General features: G+C 40.8%; 2 protein-coding genes across 5 annotated transcripts in view; both read left to right on the top strand.

Annotated features, from left to right (window-relative positions):
• Positions 1–583: 583 nt before the first annotated feature.
• On the top strand, positions 584–8,744 carry LOC112250825 (leucine-rich repeat-containing protein 19). 3 transcript variants are annotated; one of them, XM_024421304.2, is made up of 4 exons: positions 584–798; positions 5,994–6,117; positions 7,621–8,119; positions 8,289–8,744. In XM_024421304.2, the coding sequence occupies exons 2-4, from the start codon at positions 6,007–6,009 to the stop codon at positions 8,699–8,701; spliced, it is 1,023 nt and encodes a 340-aa protein (XP_024277072.1). In that variant the 5' UTR covers positions 584–798; positions 5,994–6,006; the 3' UTR covers positions 8,702–8,744. The 3 variants fall into 3 exon arrangements, with proteins under 3 accessions (XP_024277072.1, XP_024277062.1, XP_024277078.1); XM_024421294.2 differs by having other exon boundaries at positions 584–822; XM_024421310.2 differs by lacking the exon at positions 584–798 and adding an exon at positions 1,093–1,341.
• A 2,055-nt stretch (positions 8,745–10,799) lies between these two features.
• Positions 10,800–20,879, top strand: part of LOC112250820 (AP-1 complex subunit mu-1) — a 34,198-nt gene continuing 24,118 nt past the window's right edge. Inside the window, exons 1-4 of one of the 2 annotated variants that reach the window (XM_042321528.1) lie at positions 10,800–11,016; positions 19,346–19,502; positions 19,928–19,995; positions 20,095–20,225. In XM_042321528.1, coding sequence (XP_042177462.1) covers positions 10,975–11,016; positions 19,346–19,502; positions 19,928–19,995; positions 20,095–20,225 — 398 coding nt within the window. In that variant the 5' untranslated portion in view covers positions 10,800–10,974. The remainder of the gene's footprint in view (positions 11,017–19,345; positions 19,503–19,927; positions 19,996–20,094; positions 20,226–20,879) is intronic. The other variant, XM_024421281.2, reaches the window with a different exon arrangement.

Here is a 20,879-nt window from a genome sequence, read left to right as displayed (position 1 = left end):
CAGTTATAAGGAAGGTGAAATCTTATAGTTAGTGGTTTTATAATTTGATTATGCTATATTTAGAAAGCATGTAAGCATTTCAAGCCTTATCCATACAGTTTTGTTGAATAGGAAATACAATATTAAATATTTTTCATATTTGTACTGTGCACTTGAGCTTGTGTCCTCAAAAGGGACTACACCTCAGGAATTCCTCACTTTTTTTTACCAGAAAGTTTAGATTTGAACCATTCTTGGAGTATGCTCAATTACTAGTTATTTTTTATGGGCCTCTCGTAATAAATCATTTATTTTGGGGTTACATAGATCACATTTAGTTACATTTAATAACTGGTTTTAAATGTACAGTATTGTCTGTGCTATATCACACCCCGACTGTGGATAGACTGTGTTTTGATAAGTAGGCCTATGTAATGTGTAAATATGAATTTTGTATTGATGTGTAAATAACATGGATTCTCAGCTGTGAACTCAGATAACTGGAAAGTGTTATCTGTAGAACAGACTGCTATTGTGTGTAAACAGTAGGACATGCAGGACAAAGCATGTCATTTCAAAGCAACCACCTTCCTTTACTGCATGGCAATATTGACTGAGGCCAGGTCTAGTGAAAGTAGGAGGCGAGTGCACCTATGTAGTTACAAAGTTACTCATTGACTTGTCCTTCGCAACATGATTGAGGTGAACGCACCCCTTTCAGCCTCCATTTTATAGCAAAGGTGAAAACAAATGTTCAGTGACAATGCTGCTTCAATGTGAGCTATAAGGAAGAGGGTCATATCCGCACCTGAGTTTCAGGTACATATTGACCAGGCTGACCAGGTAGGACACTTCTAACGAGTGGACTTTCTCAAAACCTTTCCCTTTTGGGCTGTGTTACCTTGTTTACATTTGTCAACACTGAGGTCATATGACTTCCCTGGTCCACCTGTTGATATTTTAGTGCATACACTAATTACAGTATCTTGCTATATACTACTATGAAAACTTACTAGTATAATAACCAAATGGAAAGAACCTTTTGAACAATCTCAACTAGTATACTGTATATCACTAATTACATTTGGATGGATGTGGCAATATATATTAAAATGAAAGTAGATTCATGAGAGAGAGAAATAAATACATAGACGCATGGGTCCATTTCTGAGTAAGATATCATATTGCAAGCCAATGCTGCTCTACCAGTCAGTCATGCCCACACAAAATAAGGCTAAACCTTTGACAGCCGCTGACTTCTCAGCCAGGGAGTTGATAATAATGTAAGCCATTGTTCATTCAGGCAGGATGTTGTGGTGAGGTCCAGTTACATTACAATGGAGAAGTAGAGCGCTAAAAAAGGTAAGAAGCAGTGTTGTAGTACTCGATCCCGTCCTCGAGACTACATATTGAGCGTCTCGGTCTTGTCTCGGTGTACTCGGTCAGTGAGGATTCGTCATTTCTTCCCGGGACCAGCGGAGGAAAAAAAAAAAACGAATTATCATCTTCCATTCAGTCAGCGCATAAAACCGCTTCGACAGGCCAAATATGAAACATGAATATCTTAACAGTCTTTATATCTATTATAGACATGTTTGCGCAGTGCCAAACATATTCGCCTTCAGTGTGTGACAGGTGAGTCTGAAAGGACAGCAACCGTAATACCAGTTTACTCATTTAGGAGAGTGCACTTTTCGTAAAACACAAAGACCCAGTGGTGTAGTGGAGGGTATACGCAGGTGTAAACAGTATGCTCTCTTTTTTTCAGTTCTTAATCCATTTCAAAGTAGGGTAGTGGAGGTATACGACTTTTAGTACGATAGAGAAATCATGCAAAGTTCCCTACACAATCGCAAGGCACGTGAGATATGTTCACACGCCAAACACACAGCCTAGTTTCAGCGGAATATCATCTGCAGGCAGCATGAGTTAAGAAAAAAAAGGCTCTCAATTGGTTTTTAGCATGGAGCAGCACACAAAATCGCTAGCCGGTAGGGTAGGAAAGACGTTTCCACGTATGATATCTACCAGCAAATACAAACTAAGGCAACGATGGGTATGCAAACCAGGTATTGAAAAAGTTTAGTCCGAAGTGTTGGTTAGTTGGCTATTTGTGATGTGCAATTGTCATTATGTGCTGTTTGCATCAGGGGCATAGACATGAATGGGCCTGGGTGGACAGAGGCCCACCCACTGGGGAGCCAGGTCCTTACAGGCCCACCCAATCAGATTAATGTGGTTGAAGCCTTGTTGTGGATTTAGACCATCAAATGTGTAATTTTTTTTCAATTTAAAAAAAAATGGTTGGGGGGGGGAATGAAAAGATCCATAGAAAAACTCACACAAAAAAACAGGAAAACAGGATTTTTCAGACAGGGTTTTTCATTGGGAACTTTTTAGTTAAATTAGAGCATACCGACTTCTCCAGGCACCACTACACCACTGCATAGGGCCAATGGAAAGACAGCAGTCACACACAGCATGATGGTAAAGGATCAGCAGTCCATAAACTCTGACATTAATAAGCCAGTAGGTCCCAATCATAAGTAAACAAAAACCATTAAGCATTTCCCAATCGAAATGTACAACTATTACTTCCCATTGCAAAAAATATTTCATGTTTAGCACACAAAGCAATCAGTGACCTAAAGTTTAAAGTGTAACTGACAGCGCTTTAACAGATATGAAACAGACAATCATAATATCAGTAAAAAATATAAAATTCCCAGTATGCTTCAAAACCAACTTTATAAGAGGTTTTAAAAATAGTTTTTTTTATTTTATTCAACGTTCTAAGAAGTACACTAAGGCATTGTTGGCAGAACAGATGCATGCATTTCAATGCATGATTATTATAATTCACTAATACATTTATGAAAATGACCATACTGTATCTAAGTAGTCGCTTGTCAGATTAAAAAAAAAAAAATCTTCCTTGGTGTGTGTATGAACAGATTTTAATAAGATGTCATGTTGTTAAAATGCTGTCAGTTCCACTTTAAATGGAACAATGTTTCACACACGAGTTATTTTCAAAGAGATAGCTAACAACAGCAAGAGAGCTGCAACAAAAAAACACAGTTCTACTCAGCAGATGATCGTTTGAAACTTAACTTCTTGATGAAAGTTATTCTTGAAAGGGAGAAGCTAACAAATTAGCAACAACATCCTCTTTGATAACACCTGCAGCAGCCACTGCAAACTAGCCGACAACAAAAGCTAGCTAGCTAGACAAGTGGGAAAACTACTGCAAGCTGTTGCACAGTGACCTGTTGGCTTTCAAGAAGGCAGATGTTTCCATAAGTTTTAGTAAAAACGGTCCCACTCATTAAGTCAAAATGTGATTGGTTGTTTCCACTGGCACGCCCAAAATGTTTTTCTCCCTAATATAGTTGACTAGCAGATGCCTTTATCTAGGTTCTGATGGCCTAGCAAATGGCTGACTAAGCTAGCTAGATTTATCTCCCCAGAGACCAGCAAAGAAAAATCCTGATTGGATCTTTTTTTCTCTTCAGTGTTAACCCTTTCCATTCCAACAAAAACTGAAGCAATTAAATTAGAACATCATTGAAAATAGTAATATAGTTATCATTATAGTTATATTATAATCATTCTTTTATAAATCCTTAGCCCTTCTCTGAAGGCGTAGAAAGCCTTCAGTTCCCCACTGTGTTTGGGTGAGCAATCATTTGTAGAGTGGCTTTATTTTCCCTCCGCATGCATTTTTTCACTATTCTGAATGTCAAAAAAATCTATTTGTTGGTCTGAAATATGAGCACAGAAAAACTGGACATTTTGAACTGTTATTATGGTGGTGATTTGACAAAATTACAATCATGGTCTTGAATTGGACTTTCATTTTTATGGTCTTGGTCTTGAATCAGTCTCGCTTTAGGTGGTCTTGAACACAACACTGGTAAGAGGTATTAGTCCATCAAATGTATTACTCTGCTATCTGACTAACCTTTAAAGCTAAATATATCCGTTTCATGGTGCTTTTGTTTGCAGTAGTAGCTTGGCTCTATTGATGACATTGCAGAGTGTGTAGGCCTTTAAGCAAATGTTAGAAAGGATTGTACCCATTACCACTTTCTTTGTTTAGGACAAACAGTAGAATTCACATAGTTGCAGTCGTAGATGTGAAACTCCTTCAAAGTAAAGAATAACTATTGTTAAGAATACCACCCTATTGCATGCCTAAAACATCTTCCTCATAATCAACCTCCCTCTCTCTTTGCCAGCTGTTTTTCCAATCACTGTATGATCAAACCATGTCCTTCATTCTTGACAAACAATGGCATCGCTTAGTTCCCACGCAAAATGCAAAACAAATAACACAAATATATATCTGGCACCATGAATAAGGACTGAGGAGGTGGAGGAAGGTGGAAGGATGACTTGCTCAGCGGCACCAGGAGATCAGATGCAGGATGGCTTTGTGTGTGACTTCTGTACCCAGAGAGGAGAGGGAAGAGAAGGACAGGACCTAGGCAACCCATTACAGAACAGCAAGAGGTGGCAATGGGCTGCAGGGATGGGAGTGTGTGAGAGAGAGGGAGGTGTGGTACTGTGGTGGTCAAAGAGCTCCTTGGCACTCCTTTCAAAGCCTACTCTTTTTAAATATATTTGTTTATTTTTACCCCTTTTTTCTCCCCAATTTTCGTGGTATCCAATTGGTAGTAGTTACAGTCTTGTCTCATCGCTGCAACTCCCGTACGGACTCAGGAGAGGCGAAGGTCGAGTGCCATGCGTTCTCTGAAACACAACCCAACCTAGCCGCACTGCTTCTTGACACAATGCACATCCAACCCGGAAGCCAGCCGCACCAATGTGTCAGAGGAAACACCGTACACCTGGCGACCTGGTCAGTGCCCGGCCCACCACAGGAGTCGCTAGTGCGCGATGAGACAAGGATATCCCTGCCGGCCAAACCCTCCCTAACCCGGACAACGCTGGGCCAATTGTGTGTCGCCCCATGGACCTCTCGGTCGCGTCCGGCTGCGACAGAGCCTGTGCTCAAACCCAGAGTCTCTGGTGGCACAGCTAGCACTGCGATGCAGCGCCTTAGACCACTGCGCCACCCGGGAAGCCCTCAAAGCCTGCTCTTAAACATACAGTGCACACTAATGCAGTCACAAACACTAATGCAGATGCAGACACACAGACAAGCATGCACACACGCTAGTTGTACGCACACACACATACACACACCCTACTATTACACACACAGCCCCTTGTGGGCTCCTAGGCTTTCCATAGCTCCCAGGCCTGGCGTGTTGTTTTTGTGCCTTGGCTGTGTGAGGACAGGAAGAGATAAAAAGAGCCCCACTCGGGTGTTTACAGCCAACAATGCTGAGCTGAATAGCAGGAGAAGGAGAGGGGAAGAGGCCTAATGGCAGACCGACCAGCCAGCCTGGCCCCTCTGTGAAAAATCACCATGGTGCCAAGACGACTCTGAAAACAGAAGAGGCAGGGTGAAAAAATAAAGAGAGAGGAAGATACAAATGGTTCTAAGAAGAACTACGTAAGAGCACTCTGCAGAACAAAAGCTATTGCTATTGTGTGTGAAAAGCTCTTCATTCTATAACTAAACGCTTCAAATCAACTTTTTAGTGCATAGAAAGTGTGTACACACATCTTCATAGAAAATGTACAACACTAAACTGGTGGAAACACTAAGCTGGTATGGACGGACTGTTGTCTTTGTGAGAACATGCCAATAGACATCTTCAGAGTGCAATAAGTCATTTATGACAGCATGAATCAACATCGCATGCAAACAAATGTACATTTAACATATTCACTTACAGAAGAGCACAGAGGTCACTGGTTGCAGCTTTGATTGAACATGTCAAAAACTGTTTATGTTTTTCAACCCAATTCGGGTGTTTTTTAGGGCCAGTAGTTTTTCCTGGTCAGGTATATTTCAGTTAGGTCACAGTCCAATTCTAGTTCTGACTTACTTTTCAGTCTGATTAATATGTATTGTGTTTCTCTATTTGTCATTTCTACAGGAAGTAGGGAACCATGGGGTCCTGGGGCCCCGGTCTGTGTGTGGTTTTGTGTTTCTGGGGAACAGTTAGTTGGAACACACTTCACGGTCACATTGTTGGCCCGTGTACTGTCAATACTGGCACGGTAAGAAAGAGACACACAGCTTTGTCCTTCTCCCCATGTTCTTCCCTTTGTTCAGTTCTAAGCAGTCACATGAGGATGACACGATGGAGAATTTCCTGTTTGTGCTACACTTCTCCTATTGTTGATCATACAGTAAACTAGTGTTACCTCTGGGAGTCGCGTCTACTTCGTTATAGGATATCAACATTAGAATTATATGTCAAGATTGTGCTTCTTTCAGCAAATCTATTTGTTTTTCACAAATTGATCCGTTAAATATTAGATGGTTTTCTTTATCCTTCTGTTTTAAAGTGATTACATTCAATATTTAGTCATTAGCACTAGACAGTTGGAAAGACTCCTGGGTCATTCCACAAAATGAGGGCCTTTGATTTTTTTCAGGAGACATTGTGCACTAAATATTGAATTTTATAAGCATTAAATAAAGTGCCCTTTAATATAGACCACATGGACAATTCAATAAATCAGATTTATTTTATGTGAATAAAGGCTTGCTAAAGTGCAAAAATACTGCATTTTGACATGTCCCTCCGTCAACCCTGTGTCACCTCTAGGAAGATTTGAACCCCCTTAATCCTAACATTTCTCCACGTTTCACTATCATTGTAGAGCCTTAGTTATTTTGCTGTTTTGACAAAGTCATGTCTGAAGATTATTTATTTCATTTGATTTGTGATTAATTTACGTCTGTCCCTCGTTTTATGGTCAACCCTGTTATGTGCACTGAACTCTCGTTTTAATATGGTGAAACTATTCCTTTCTAAATATTTATTTCTAAAGGAACATTGAACATCTAATAGTCAAATCATAGAGTAAAAGCAAATGAGCTGGTCCTACTCTTTTTGGCCAATTTCTGGTGGTTTCGTGGTGGAAAACGGAGCGGATCAAGCATAACACATCAACCCTGGTACCCATAGGTAGACAGGCTAGATATGTTTAAAAAAAGAAAAATTGTACACCTTTTTTTTAAATTCCCTGTTGCACACAAGAAGCTTCCATTTCCCCTCTAACAAGGGGATTCATGGCTGATTTAAGAAGAAATCGTCAACCCTGTTACGGTGAACCCTGTTTATTTGGCTCTTTTTTTAATTTGATGTATTTGACCTTTATTTAACTAGGTGATTCAGTTAAGAACAAATTCTTATTTACGATGACGTCCTACAAAGGCAGGAAATGTCACCTCTTGAGATGGGAAAACTGGTTTTATGACATTGAACATGTGCTCTTTATGACAGAATGTTATAATTAGATGAAATCAAACTTCTTCTTTTTTTCTTACCAAGTTACACTTCTCCAAAGGTACTGAATTGGTGGAATGACCTTCCTCATGAATTTTAACATCACCATTTTAATAATTGCCTTTCAATTCACCCATACAATGGTTTTAGGGAGAAAATCCTGAAGTTGATTTATTCTTTTCAAAACTCTTCTTGATTCTTGCAAAATGGCAACCACAAAATTGGAAGGGTTGGCTTGACCAATCTTGTCCATCTCTTCCACAAGGCATCATTTAACTGCAGTTGGAGGAAACTGGCCCATATTCCAACAGAGATATGGAACAATGCAACTGCACTGGACCTCTCTCATAACCACCTGAACCTTACTAACCCTCAACACCTCAGACAACTACAGAGGTTGGATCAGCTGGTTAACCTAAATCTCTCAGGAAACTACCTCCCTCTGCTGGAGAAAGGCCACTTCTGCAGCCTGCCCTTCCTGCAGATACTAGACCTCAGTGGTTGCCAACTGACCTCCATGGAGGCTGAAGCTCTGCAGGGTTTACCCAGGTTAGGCAAGCTGTTTCTGGGGCACAACATACTACAAGCCCCCCTGTCTGTTTCTGCTCAAACTATATCCTTCCTGGATCTCAATGGGAACCAAGAGCTTGACCATGGCTCTGATGATACGTCGACAGGAATTAGAAGACCATTCCATAGGAAACTGTTAGAGGTCATTGAACATCCCAGCCCAACTCCAGCTAACTCAATGACTACAACTAATGGTATGGATCTCAGTTATATAACTTACATCTGCTTCATTATATCAATTCATTTCTACGTACTTAGTATCAATTATCTGTTGTCACTCTTACTCACGTGGTCTTTGCTGTTTTTGCAGTGAACATAATAATAATGATTTGAGCAGTAAAAGCTATTCCCTTCTCCCAACAGGCAGTGAGGATGGTGGTCAGAGCCGTTTCTCCAAAAGCTGGCAGTACCTGGTAGCAGTACTGGTGTCGGCCATCTCCCTCTCCCTCCTCATCGCTGTCCTGGCCAAATGCCAGCTGGTCCGCCGCTACCTGGCCAGTTACCGTCACACCCGGCTGATCGAGGGGGACACAGCCAGCCAGTGTGACCCCAATAGCCTGGAGGTAGGCTTCTCCATGCACAACCATGGTGGACAGGCACGGAGCCCCCACCCTGCTGCTGTCCCCCAGGGAGAGATGTACATGGAGGATGAGGAGGATGATGATGATGGCTTCATAGAGGACAACTACATACAAGCCAGCGAGAGGGAGAGGGCTAAGAGGGCACTGGAACTGCAGGAGGAGGAGGAGGATGACATGGTATTTTCCATTGGCTAGAAAAGGTGGAATGGGAGGGGAGAAAGAGGGGAGAGAGAAATTAGAGAGAAAGACAGACAGACATACATACAGAGAGAGAGAGAGAGAGGTCACTGTAGCCAATTTGGACACTGATTAGGGCCAATGCTGATATCAAATATATGCATGTTGTCATGACTTTGGCCTGGGGGTAGGTTTATGACAGTCATAAATACCTCTTCCCCCTTTTTCCTCTCTCTACCCTACTGATGTTACATTTGCAAAACCCTTGGTTAACATAGAGATTCTGGGAACATCAGAAGGTGGGGGGAAATTAACTATATACTGGTCATCCGACCAATTGAACATATGCAGTGGTACTTAATCAATATGATGTCAGTTCGGTTGTCATCTGAGACATTCTCATCAATGATAAGATGACATAAACTCTACAGTGGAAAGTCTACACATCAGAGTTATAGGATTCACATGGAATTGTTGTTCAATATAAATGTTTGAATATGAAATTATTCGTGATGGGATGAAATGTGATTTTAGCTTCTAAAATGTGAGATTTGGGTTTTCATAAGGTAGGGCTCTGCTCAATCAGTGGCCCGCCCCTGTGAAGGGACATGGGCTATAAAACTTTTCAAACACGCCCTCCTCTCCCTTCCTATATAAAGCCTTGACGACAATATAACCTCCTGTTCCGAGGATGTGAGGACGGCGGTCTGATGTCAGAATGGTTCAGATAATAACTACAGAATGAAGCCAACATCAGCATGAGCTTTGGTTGCGAATGGTATGAACTTTGAACTCTTATTCACTACAGAAGTGATAGCCGTTGAGTTAGCAACAGCAGCTGCAAATTCAGGTTAGGAAGGAACAGACAGAGTATTCCTTCTACCACACAACGACGTTACTACAACGTATCCACTTTACCAGCAGAGACATTCTTCAAAGGACAAAGGACTCGGTTAGGCAACACGGCCTTCCATCTACCACCAACCTACTGAAGCGCAGCTCAGAGGAAATATTTATTGCATTTTCCTTTTCCAAATGGGCGGTAATTTAGAATGCATAAGATACTGTATTTACGATAGCACAGCTTCGCCCTTTGTTCCTCAGTCTTCCCGCTCTTTCACTCAAACCCATACCCTTTTATTTTGTATAACAAGCTGTCATATCTGGTCCGCCCGCTAGGGACGTTTTCCTTTATGACGTAATTTGTAATCAAGTTATGATTTAATTATGTGTATGTGTAATTCTGTGTGATTAGATAGGTATTGAGTAAATAAATAATTAAACCCAATTTTGTATTGCTGATTCAACTTGTTAGCCAGGGTTCGTGCAGATAACCAAGAATTTACAACTTTCAGATGAGACTGAATTAAGATGACGATTAATATTGACTGGTATTGATGTAAAATATTACTAGGTCTTTAAGTTTATTCGGAAGATAACAGCTCTATAAATATAATTTTTTGGTGCCCCGACTCTCTAGTTAATTACTGATTAGCTCAATCAGGTAATATTAATTATGGAGAAATAATTTTATAGAATAGCATGTCATATCACTTAATCCGGCATAGCCAAAGACATGACAATCTCCATCATCTTGGGAGGGAAAAAAACAGTCACAGATGAATACAAAACTGACAATAGCAATCTCTCTCAGAGCAGAGCCAACTCAATGTAGCTTTGCAATAGGGTACCTGTGGATGTGTGTCTTTCATTGGATTTCCAAGTAGGGTTGACTTTGTACGGACTTGAAATACAAATATGTTTGAAAATGATTATACAAAGTGGATCAAATAATCAATCAATTTGTTTTGAGTTTTTTGAGTTCCGGCATAATTTCATACATTTCATACATTTGTAGATCAAATAAACGTTTTTAAATTCAATAGCACACTTCTGTAGAAAAAGCCATCAAATTATTTTGAAACACAGGTATGCATCGATCTATAATAAGGTATAACAATGTTTTATATAGTACAATAGACAAACACTCCTGGTAGTAGTTTATCCATAACCTCAGTAGAACAGAATATAATCGATACCGTGGTATATAAACCCATTCATTGATGTAGCGACTCGCGCACAGACTGACTGTCCACACCGTGGGTTGGTTTTGCATGCTCTGTTGGGTTGAAAGCTGCTCGACAGGTCTGACGACGAAATACTACCCGGAAAAGAGCCGTGGCGTGGTTTAGACAACCGAGCCAGAGAGATAGGAGGTTCACTGGATAAAATGTTGTAAGGGATATTGAACGTCAAAACATCAGTATATTGTCCGTTATTCGTTTATCAGGATGTCGGCGTCTGCTATATTTATTCTGGATCTTAAAGGCAAGGTGAGTTGAGATTTGACAGTTTACGTGGCGGAGAAGTTTATTGTTAAGGCATCGAGATCAACAGCGCTGAGCACAGGCTGCACCTGCCAGTGTAGCGCAGTAATCCGTGCGTAAAACTATAAGCGCAGATAAAAATATGAAAGATAGCGGTAGGGCAGGCTATAGTAAAATTACACACTTGTTTATTATCTTTGATTACTTACAACTAAATGTCGTTGTTTATTTCTGAATACGTCAATGTCACATTACATTCACAACACAGCTATTTAACTTCGTGATCGGCTTAATTTTCCGTTGTTTTTTTTGTCGGCAGAGAAATAGCAATCTCCCTCAGCACTCTCTGAACCCTACACCTACATCAAATAAAACGAATTTCCTGACAAGTTATTTCTCAATCACTTATACACATTCTCAGCAGGTGTAGGCAGTGGCGTGTCCAGAACATTTTAAATGGGGTGGCACAGACCCAGTTTTTAACCTTAATCAATGCTAGGTAGATTATTTCAATATCGTTATGATGGTTCAACGCCATTGGAGGCTGGTGACTTGAACAATTGAGGAGGATAGGAGACTCACAGTATAGGCGTGGATAGCACAGATGACAAAACTTGTTTAAAAAAAAATCGAGGGACTAGCAGTGTGCAGGACAGGCTCACCGTGGATGGGTGGTGTTGGAGAAGAACTAAACTCTTCCATTCAAGGCAGGATAGGATTCTACTGATAAAGATGTGCAGTTAGTTTAAACAGCCAGCACATACCTGATAATGTTATCACTCCTCCCCCTATTTATTGCAGGATTGTGACTTGTGATTAATCAACATTGACACTAGTTCTTTACAGTCTAAACAACAATAGATAATTGAGTAATACAAGTAGGTTAATATTACTAAAGCATAATTTCAGGTGAACAACAAAAATAATTATATACCAGAGGTAGCCAACCTTGCTCCACTGACCCTTGCTCTTTACGGGGTGAGCAGACGTCAGTTCCAGACCAGCAATAGTACACTTGATTATCAACTCATTACAGTAGGTTTGACAAGTTGAATCAGGTGTGTTATTGCTGGGCTGAAACAGAACCCTGCACACCCAGCAGACCTCCAGCAGGGTTGACCTGCTCCTGTTATAGAAGGTATATACACATTGTGTGTGATGTTTTAACTGCATTTTTGTATACAACATTTGCTAACATACTGTATAATCCATGATATAGGTTATACCCTTTAGTCTCAGTCTTGGGACATTCATTGGGACCTCTCTCTTCATCTGCAAACAGGCTTTCACAGCTTTCCATATGAGTTCCGATTTGTTTTGAACGTGTGATTAAGAGTAGGGATTATGATGAATTGTTTAGCTAGCTACTTGTCTAAACAAAAGACTCCGCTACGAGAGTAACCATTTCACTGTGCCGTTTACACCTTCTGTATCCTGGGCATGTGACAAATAAACTTAGATTTAATTTGATATTGTGTGTGTTTACCAGAGACGGTAATGTGAAGAACAACATGACCTGCACCAAAGTCAGATTAGGATATAGGCCAAGGACTGGAAGTTTATTTTTACTAGTACTTTTTGCGACCACTTTTAGTCTTGAAATCTTTGGTTGTTTACAACACTGTGAATCCTCAAAGAGACGGGTGTGAACAATGCTGAATGGGTGTAGACAAAGAAAAGGTCTCCAGGTGTACCAAAACATTCACGGGCCATTTACTCAACAGTGGGGTTACACATTTTTCAAAATTACTTTCTCATTGTTCCTCAGTGCATGATATACAATTTTCTAGCCTAGAGTCTCTACTTTTGTCCAATGTAAAAAACTATTTCAAATGTTGCTGCATATGACCTAATCCAGGTGGTGGGTCACATGTAGCTAAGTGCTTTCTCATTGGCCAAACTAGGCTCATAATAAAATCAAATCAAAATGAATATTTACGGATCCCATACACGTTTGTAATTAAGGCACATAAAAGTTAACATGTTCAAGAAAGCATTTCTGAAAGAAAAAACAGCCGTACTGTCAAGTAGAAACTAGCGTCATCTGCCCCCATTGGGCTGGCACGTCACGTTTAATGTCTTATTAGGCAACTCTATGAACACAAGATAAGGTGCATTAATAGCCTAGTTTAATTGGCTCGTTCATGGTTAGAGGTTTGCATACAACGTCTGGGGTACATGCTCACGCAGACAGCAGACTATAGGCTAATCAAGCCAAACCTGACTTCCCTTCTTTGTGTGGTTGTGGTAATAATATTGTGGAGAAGGAGATCCTGAGGTTGTTATTAAGGGGATGGGTCCCTGGATCCCTATCAGTGCTAAAGCCGTTTCTGCCCTCAGGCCTTCTCCCTGCTAAAACCAACCCAGACGGGCTGTACTGGAGGCTGAGGATATCTATCTATGTATCTATCCATCGATCGGTCGATCGAGGCTAGAGTGTCTGGATGCAGTCACTGTATCAACACATTGTGTGCTTGTTCTTGAAGTTTGAGATGTTATGAAGGTCACTTTTATTTTTGCTGTATTGGTCAACTGAATGTGTCGTTCTTTGAAATATATTGTTATGCTGATAAATGGCTGCTTTGTTTTTCACACTGACTACAATCATGTATTTGAAATAAAACGTTTACACCAACACACTGATGAACGAGCCCAAGCGGTTTTAATGAGCGAATTAAACAACTGGAGCATTTATTTCATTACTCTACTTTGTGTACACTGCACATGCAATTCTGGATGTGTGTACACTAGGCTACTTTTAAACTACACTCTCACGTTTGTTGTCTTAAGTAATATACAGTGAATTCGGAAAGTATTCAGACCGCTTGACCTTTTCCACATTTTGTTACTTTACAGTCTTATTATAAAATGGATTTTAAAAAAAGCTTTTTTTCCCCCTCATCAGTCTACACACAATACCCCTTAATTACAAAGCAAAAACAGTTTTTTAGAAATTGTTGCAAATTTATTACAAATTAAAAACTGATATCACATTTACATACATATTCAGACCCTTTACTCAGTACTTTGTTGAAGCACCTTTGGCAGTGATTACATCCTTTAGTCTTCTTTTGTATGACACTACAAGCTTGGCACGCGTGTATTTGGGGAGATCTTCTCAAGATCTGTGAGGTTGGATGGGGAGCGTCGCTGCACAGCTATTTTAGGGTCTCTCCAGAGATATTCGATCGGGTTCAGGTCTGGGCTCTGGCTGGGCCACTCAAGGACATTCAGAGACGTGTTCCGAAGCCACTTCTGCATTGTCTTGGCTGTGTGCTTAGAGTTGTTGTCCTGTTGGAAGGTAAACTTTGGCCCCTGTCTGAGGTCCTGAGCGCTCTGGAGTAGGTTTTCATCAAGGATCTCTGTACTTTGCTTTCATCTTTCCCTCTATTCTGACTAGTCTCCCAGTCCCTTCCGCTGAAAAACATCCCCAGAGTATGATGCTGCCACCACCATGCTTCACCGTAAGGATGGTGCCTGGTTTCCTCCACACATGACACTTTGCATTCAGGCCAAAGAGTTGGTTTCATCAGACCAGAGAATCTGGTTTCACATAGTCTGAGAGTCCTTTAGATGGCTTTGGCAAACTCCAAGCGTGCTGTCATGTGCTTTTTTTACTAAGGAGTGGCTTCCATTTGGCAACTCTACCATAAAGGCCTGATTGGTGGAGTGCTGCAGATATGTTTTCCTTCTAGAAGGTTCTCCCATCTCCACAGAGAAACTCTAAAGCTCTAAGTGACCATCGGGTTCTTGGTCACCTCCCAGACCAAGGCCCTTCTAACCCCGATTGCTCAGTTTGGCCGAGCGGCCAGCTCTAGGAAGAGCCTTGGTGGTTCCAAACTTCTTCCATTTAAGAATGATGGAGGTCACTGTGATTTTGGGGACCTTCAATGCTGCAGAAATGTTTTGGTACCCTTCCCCAGATCTGTGCCTCAACACAATCCTGTCTCTGAGCTCTACGGACTCTTCCTTCGACCTCATAGCATGGTTTTTGCTCTGACATGCACTGTCAACTGTGGGACCTTATGTAGACCGGTGTGCCTTTTCCAAATCATGTCCAACAATTGAATTTGCCACAGGTGGACTCCAATCAAGTTGTAGGAACATCTCAATAATGATCAATGGAAGCAAGAGGCACATAAGCTCAATTTCGAGTCTCATAACAAAGGGTCTGAATTCTTATGTAAATAAGGTATTTCTGTTTTTCACTTGTAAAACGTTAGCTAACCTTTCTAAAAACCTGTTTTCGCTTTTTCATTATGGGGTATTGTGTGTAGATTGATGAGGAAAAACATGTATTTAATCCATTCTAGAATAAGGCTGTAACGTTAGAAAATGTGGAAAAAGGGAAGGGGTCTTAAACACAGATAGCCTGACGTGATGGGACATGGTCATAAATATAACCTGACATTTGTTTTCAAGGTGAAATATAGGGGCCATGATGTGTGTTTGATTGTCAAACCATGTCATTCTCGGAGGGGAAAGTCATTTTAGACCCTCTGATAGCGTCATAGATTTTTCATGGAACGTTTACCTCTAAATCACTGAGCTTGTTTCCCAACGGTACCCTATTCCTGATGCAGTGCACTACTTTTGACCCCTGTTCAAAAGTAGTGCACTACGTAGGGAATAGCGTGCCATTTGAGATGGAACCTGAGGGATCTCTGGTCTGTTTACCTTAACTGAGATGTCATAAAGAGACGGTAGTTCACATTGATTGTAAACATTGTAAACAATGCCTCATTGACAATAACCAGTGTCCCATTGCCAAACAAACATCCCCTGGCTGAATCATCCCATCATTTTTAAGGGGATATGGTGTGTGTGTCTGTGTCTGTGAGTGAATAAACCTGGCCCTCATAGTCGGCCAGTGTGTTTTACTATTTGTCAGCCAACAGTGGCACTGAACTTGAACCATAAGCCTGCTTTCATATTCCCAGACATGTCTCTCATTCAATCTCTAGCACTTCCCACATCACTGCAGCAGTCTGACAGATCTGTCTGTGTCTGGTCTCTGCAGTACTGTAGCAAGATGCACTGGCTAACTCCATTGGAGTTGCTGTGTGTGTGTGTGTTAGTCCTTAGGTTCACCTTTTTAAAGTTATCAGAATATTAGTCTCACGGTACCCAGACCCCCAACACTGTATCATGGCTGGAGTCTAGGCAAGCAGAATACAAATGTAATGGTTCAACAGAGAAAGTGTTTCAATGAAAAACAAAAGGTGGTTGGAGTGAGGTTTGTTAGCTCAGGATGACTGCAGACAGTGGCTGGGGATTAAAACAGGAATGAGGAACTTGCAATGGCCATGATGAAGGGTTGGCGACAAATGGGTTTTGAACAATATTTTAACTTTTTATTTCCTTGAACCTCAATGGCAGTTTAATGTACATTTTAAGCAGAAGCCAAACACGTCCTCCAAAGCCATATTTATTCTCAAAATGGTAATAATTGTGAACACTGAAATCTATAATTTTCCTCTACGTTCTTAACATTCAGGTAGCGTTTGTGTTTCCTGCAAGGGCAGACTGCTTTTTATATGCAACAACCTTTGAAGTGTCTGTCCGTCTGTCTGGGGTTCCGCCTGTCCATATCCTTTCACTGTGTGATGAGTTTTTCATTTTGGTATTTCCTTTGTCTTATTTGTTATTTCCTCCTCTTTTGTTGTCTCTGCCCTGTGTGATCTCCTCGGCACAGAGGCCCCTCTAGTACAGAGGGTTGTAGGCCATGTCTTCAGTGTGTGAGATCCCTCAAGCATAGGCTTTGATCTCTTTCAACACTTATTTCAGAGTGTGAGGGCTCCAGCCCAGCGACTCTCAATATGGACTCATCTTGTTATTGGTGTTGAAATGAGTGTGTGTGTGTGTACACATTTTATTATACTTGTGAGTACCAGAAGTCCTCAAAAGAATAGGAAACCAACTAAAATTGAAAGACATTTTGCTGGCCTCACATGTAAAAAGGCTATTTAAGGTTTAGGGTTAGCAGTTAGGTTTAGAGTTAAGGTTAGGGTAATTGTTAGGTTTTAGAGTTTGGGTTGGAGGTTAGGGTAATGGTTAGGCTTAGGTTTAGGGAAAATAGGATTTTTGTTGTTGGTCCCCAAAAGTCGTCACAAGCAGTGGCGATTTTATCATGTAAATCTTGGTGGGCCAAAAAAAATTACAAATTGTGGGATGCATGTCAGCAAAGCCACTACACAACACTCAACAATACATTAATTGCACTATAACGGTGACAAACGGGGCCCAAAAACTGTTAGGGCCTACATAAAGCTGTCCCAACAGCAGAGTCCCAACAGCAGTCCCATCACCATACCACTGCTACACCTGGCTATCAGCGGAGCCTTGTTTGGCAGCGAAACAGTTCATTCAGCCTCATTTACTGCCTTTAAAAAAACATGATATGGTTGACTTGCTTAAACAATTGTGGTTTCTACAGACAATTGAGCTGTACAAACTATGGCATAAAGGGACGACAAGAGGCTATCCGTCATTTCGATTAAGACATTAACGAGCGAGCTAGGATGGATGTAGTCAATATAACTATTTGTTCAGCACTTTTGAAATGTACAGCGACAGAATTCAGAACATGGTACGTTCTTACAGTGTTTTCCCTGTACACCAAGTCAGAACCGAAGGATAAATAAAGGGGGCATATAATTTACATTTAAAAAAAAAGTTTTATTTTACCTTTATTTAACTAGGCAAGTCAGTTAAGAACAAATTCTTATTTTCAATGATGGCCTAGGAACAGTGAGTTAACTGCCTGTTCAGAGGCAGAACGACAGATTTGTACCTTGTAAGCAGACAATGAAAGCTCTTACAATATTTGTTGATTACTTTTCTCTAAAACAGGTTATAGGCTAATGTGCACCACCAAGTCAGAACAGTAGGCAAAATTAAGAGGGGAAAATAGACCAAATTATTAGGGTTTTCCCAAGTTCCCAGTTGTCTTTAACTCCCTGAAGTCAGATTTCGCAGTTCTGAGTATACAGTTTTGAGCACAGCACAAATCATGCTTCACTGACAGCATGGCCAATGTTGAATGTTTATAGTTTTTTTATTGGAAAAGAGACCCTTAATCCCCTTAGGGCAACACACACAGCCACTCCACTGAATAGCAGGCTAGTGATTGCTTTGCAATGCTTGCAGTTAACCACTGATTCCTTCCCAACCACTCATTGTTGAATTTGCGATTTCCAACTTGTTGTGTAATGTTTATGGCCGATTAGCACCGATACGTTTGATTTCATTTCCCTTCATTATTTCTCTTTATATGACAAGGATTAAAAAGAATTTGCCAGTAGATTGTCAACTTGATTCATGAGGATGACAGCTAAGCTAAGATTTTAAGTATGATGTTGACATCATCAGTCCAATCAAAGCTACCCTAGCTGTAACATGATTTGACGTCATTTTATCTGTGGCCAATGATCTTGAGCCTTCTTGGATGTAACTTCTAATGTAACTCTATGGCAGCACCCAAGGGGCTTGAATTTTTGAGCTTTACCCGTAGACTTGGCGGTGACGTGGTGTCCCCATGAGTGACGGAACACTGAGCCAATCACGGTGCAACTAGAGAACATTACCCTGTATTTTCGCTCTGTATTTTCCGCTTGCTGCCCTATCACCACATAAAGCACTGAGCAAGGCTGAAACACCTGCATTTTGAAGCTGCCTTACTCAAGTAAGCAAAACAACGGCTTTATTGACACAATTACTTATTATTATTTTTTTTTTTAACATTGTTTACCAACTGAAATGTGTCACGTGTTAATGCCAAAAAAACATGCAAAACAGGCACTTTTTTATTTATAATTTTTTTGGTTTAAAATGTGGGGCGCAAAACAGGTGGGGCTCTGCCACTGCTCACAAGCATAATAAGACATAGGTGCGAGAGAGAGAGAGAGAGAAAGAGAAAGTGATGCTTCCCTCGGGCCAATCCAGTGTATATTGCACAATGCTGTTATTGAGTGTTGTGATCACAAGACTAGTTATTTACTGTTTCTTAACAGTGGTCTTCCTGGCAGAGGCTGCTGCCCATTTCGACAGACAATTTTATGATGTTACACAACTTACCGCTGAGCCGTCAGAATGAGGGGAAGGACATATGACATATCTTCCACTGTGGACTCCTTGGAAAACATTTAGATAGTATATTTCAATCTAAATGAAGATGAACTGAATTGAATAGAAAATGAATGTACATCAATGTGTTACAATGCCCTTTGTCACGTTATCTAATTGGCCAGGTGTTGATATGTCGTAACTCCAAGAGCAACATGGACATGTTGCAAATCTTCACCCTCTATTTTCATGTTATGTGTTTTCCTTGTAGGTGTTGATAAGTCGTAACTACATGGGAAACATGGACATGAATGAGATCGACCATTTCATGCCTATAATGATGAGGATGGAGGAGGACGCAGACACGTCGCCCCTGGTGACCAGCGGCTCCTCACACTTCCTGTGGATCAAACACAGCAACCTCTACCGTATCCTGTCCAAACAGGAAGTCCTGTTACTGCTCAGCCGGTCAGGCCGTCTGTCTCAGCCTCTGTCTCGCTCATGAGACGTATCTCACAATTCACAGTTCACACCCTCACTGCATGCATGCAGATTCATGATGTCGTGCTGTGTACAGTACCAGTCAAAAGTTTGGACACATCTATTCATTCAAGGGTTTTTCTTTATTTTACTCTTTTCTACATTGTAGAATAATAGTGGAGTAAACCAAGCTAATACTTTGGGTTAAGGCAGTTGAACTAAGCTCATGAGGCATTTCTAAGTTATATTCTTCAAGAGTCAATCGGTATGTATCATTAATTTACAATGTTCCATTTGATAGATTTAAAACAGCAGTGGCACAGTACCTTTTTCTGTTCAACAGTGTAGTACGTACTTAACAGTTGTCCTTTAGTGGTGGCAATGACCAAGAAGAATGCCAACGCTGCTCTGGTATACTCCTTCCTCTACAAAATAGTACAGGTGAGTGTGTGCTTCACTGACAATACCTACTATAATACACTGTGCTTACTATTCTGGTATTGTATTGATCTTGTATTTAAGTTGTCTGTAAATCTGTAGGTGTTTAAGGAGTACTTTAAGGAGCTGGAGGAGGAGAGCATCCGTGACAACTTTGTGATTGTGTATGAGCTGATGGACGAGGTCATGGACTTTGGCTTTCCCCAGACCACAGACAGCAAGATCCTGCAAGAGTGAGTAGAGGACCCGGTTACAGTCAAGACTACAGTCTGGCCTGGAAGGCTTGGCATTTTAGACTGCAACACAGGGGCAATGCTAAAACAGACTACCATCCAACAGACTACCATATTGCTGAGTAGGCTACAGTATAAGGTTCAAAGGCCTTAGCTCAGCTGTTCCCGAACTAGGGGTCGTGACCCCAGGTGGGGTCACTTGATATGAAAATGGGGCATGCGGGAGAATTTACAAAATCCTGAAAAAAAATATATATATATACACTGCTCAAAAAAATAAAGGGAACACTTAACCTGTTGCGACGAGCAATCCCGTATCCGGGAGCGTAATTATAGCCTCAAGCTCATTACCATAACGCAACGTTAACTATTCATGAAAATTGCAAATGAAATGAAATAAATATATTGGCTCACAAGCTTAGCCTTTTGTTAACAACACTGCCATCTCAGATTTTCAAAAAATGCTTTTCAACCATAGCCATGTTTTCAATGAGGAGACACTCAGATAGCAAATGTTCAGTTTTTCCAAAAATATTATTTGTGTAGGAGAAATCACTCCGTTTTGTTCATCACATTTGGCTAAGAAAAACCCCAGAAAATTCAGTCATTACAACGCAAACTTTTTTCCAAATTAACTCCATAATATCGACAGAA

Source organism: Oncorhynchus tshawytscha, linkage group LG01 (assembly GCF_018296145.1).
Source record: "Oncorhynchus tshawytscha isolate Ot180627B linkage group LG01, Otsh_v2.0, whole genome shotgun sequence".
NCBI classification, from domain to species: domain Eukaryota; kingdom Metazoa; phylum Chordata; class Actinopteri; order Salmoniformes; family Salmonidae; genus Oncorhynchus; species Oncorhynchus tshawytscha.
The sequence above is the reverse complement of the archived record's forward strand: the minus strand, read 5'-3'. Positions and strand labels throughout refer to the sequence as shown.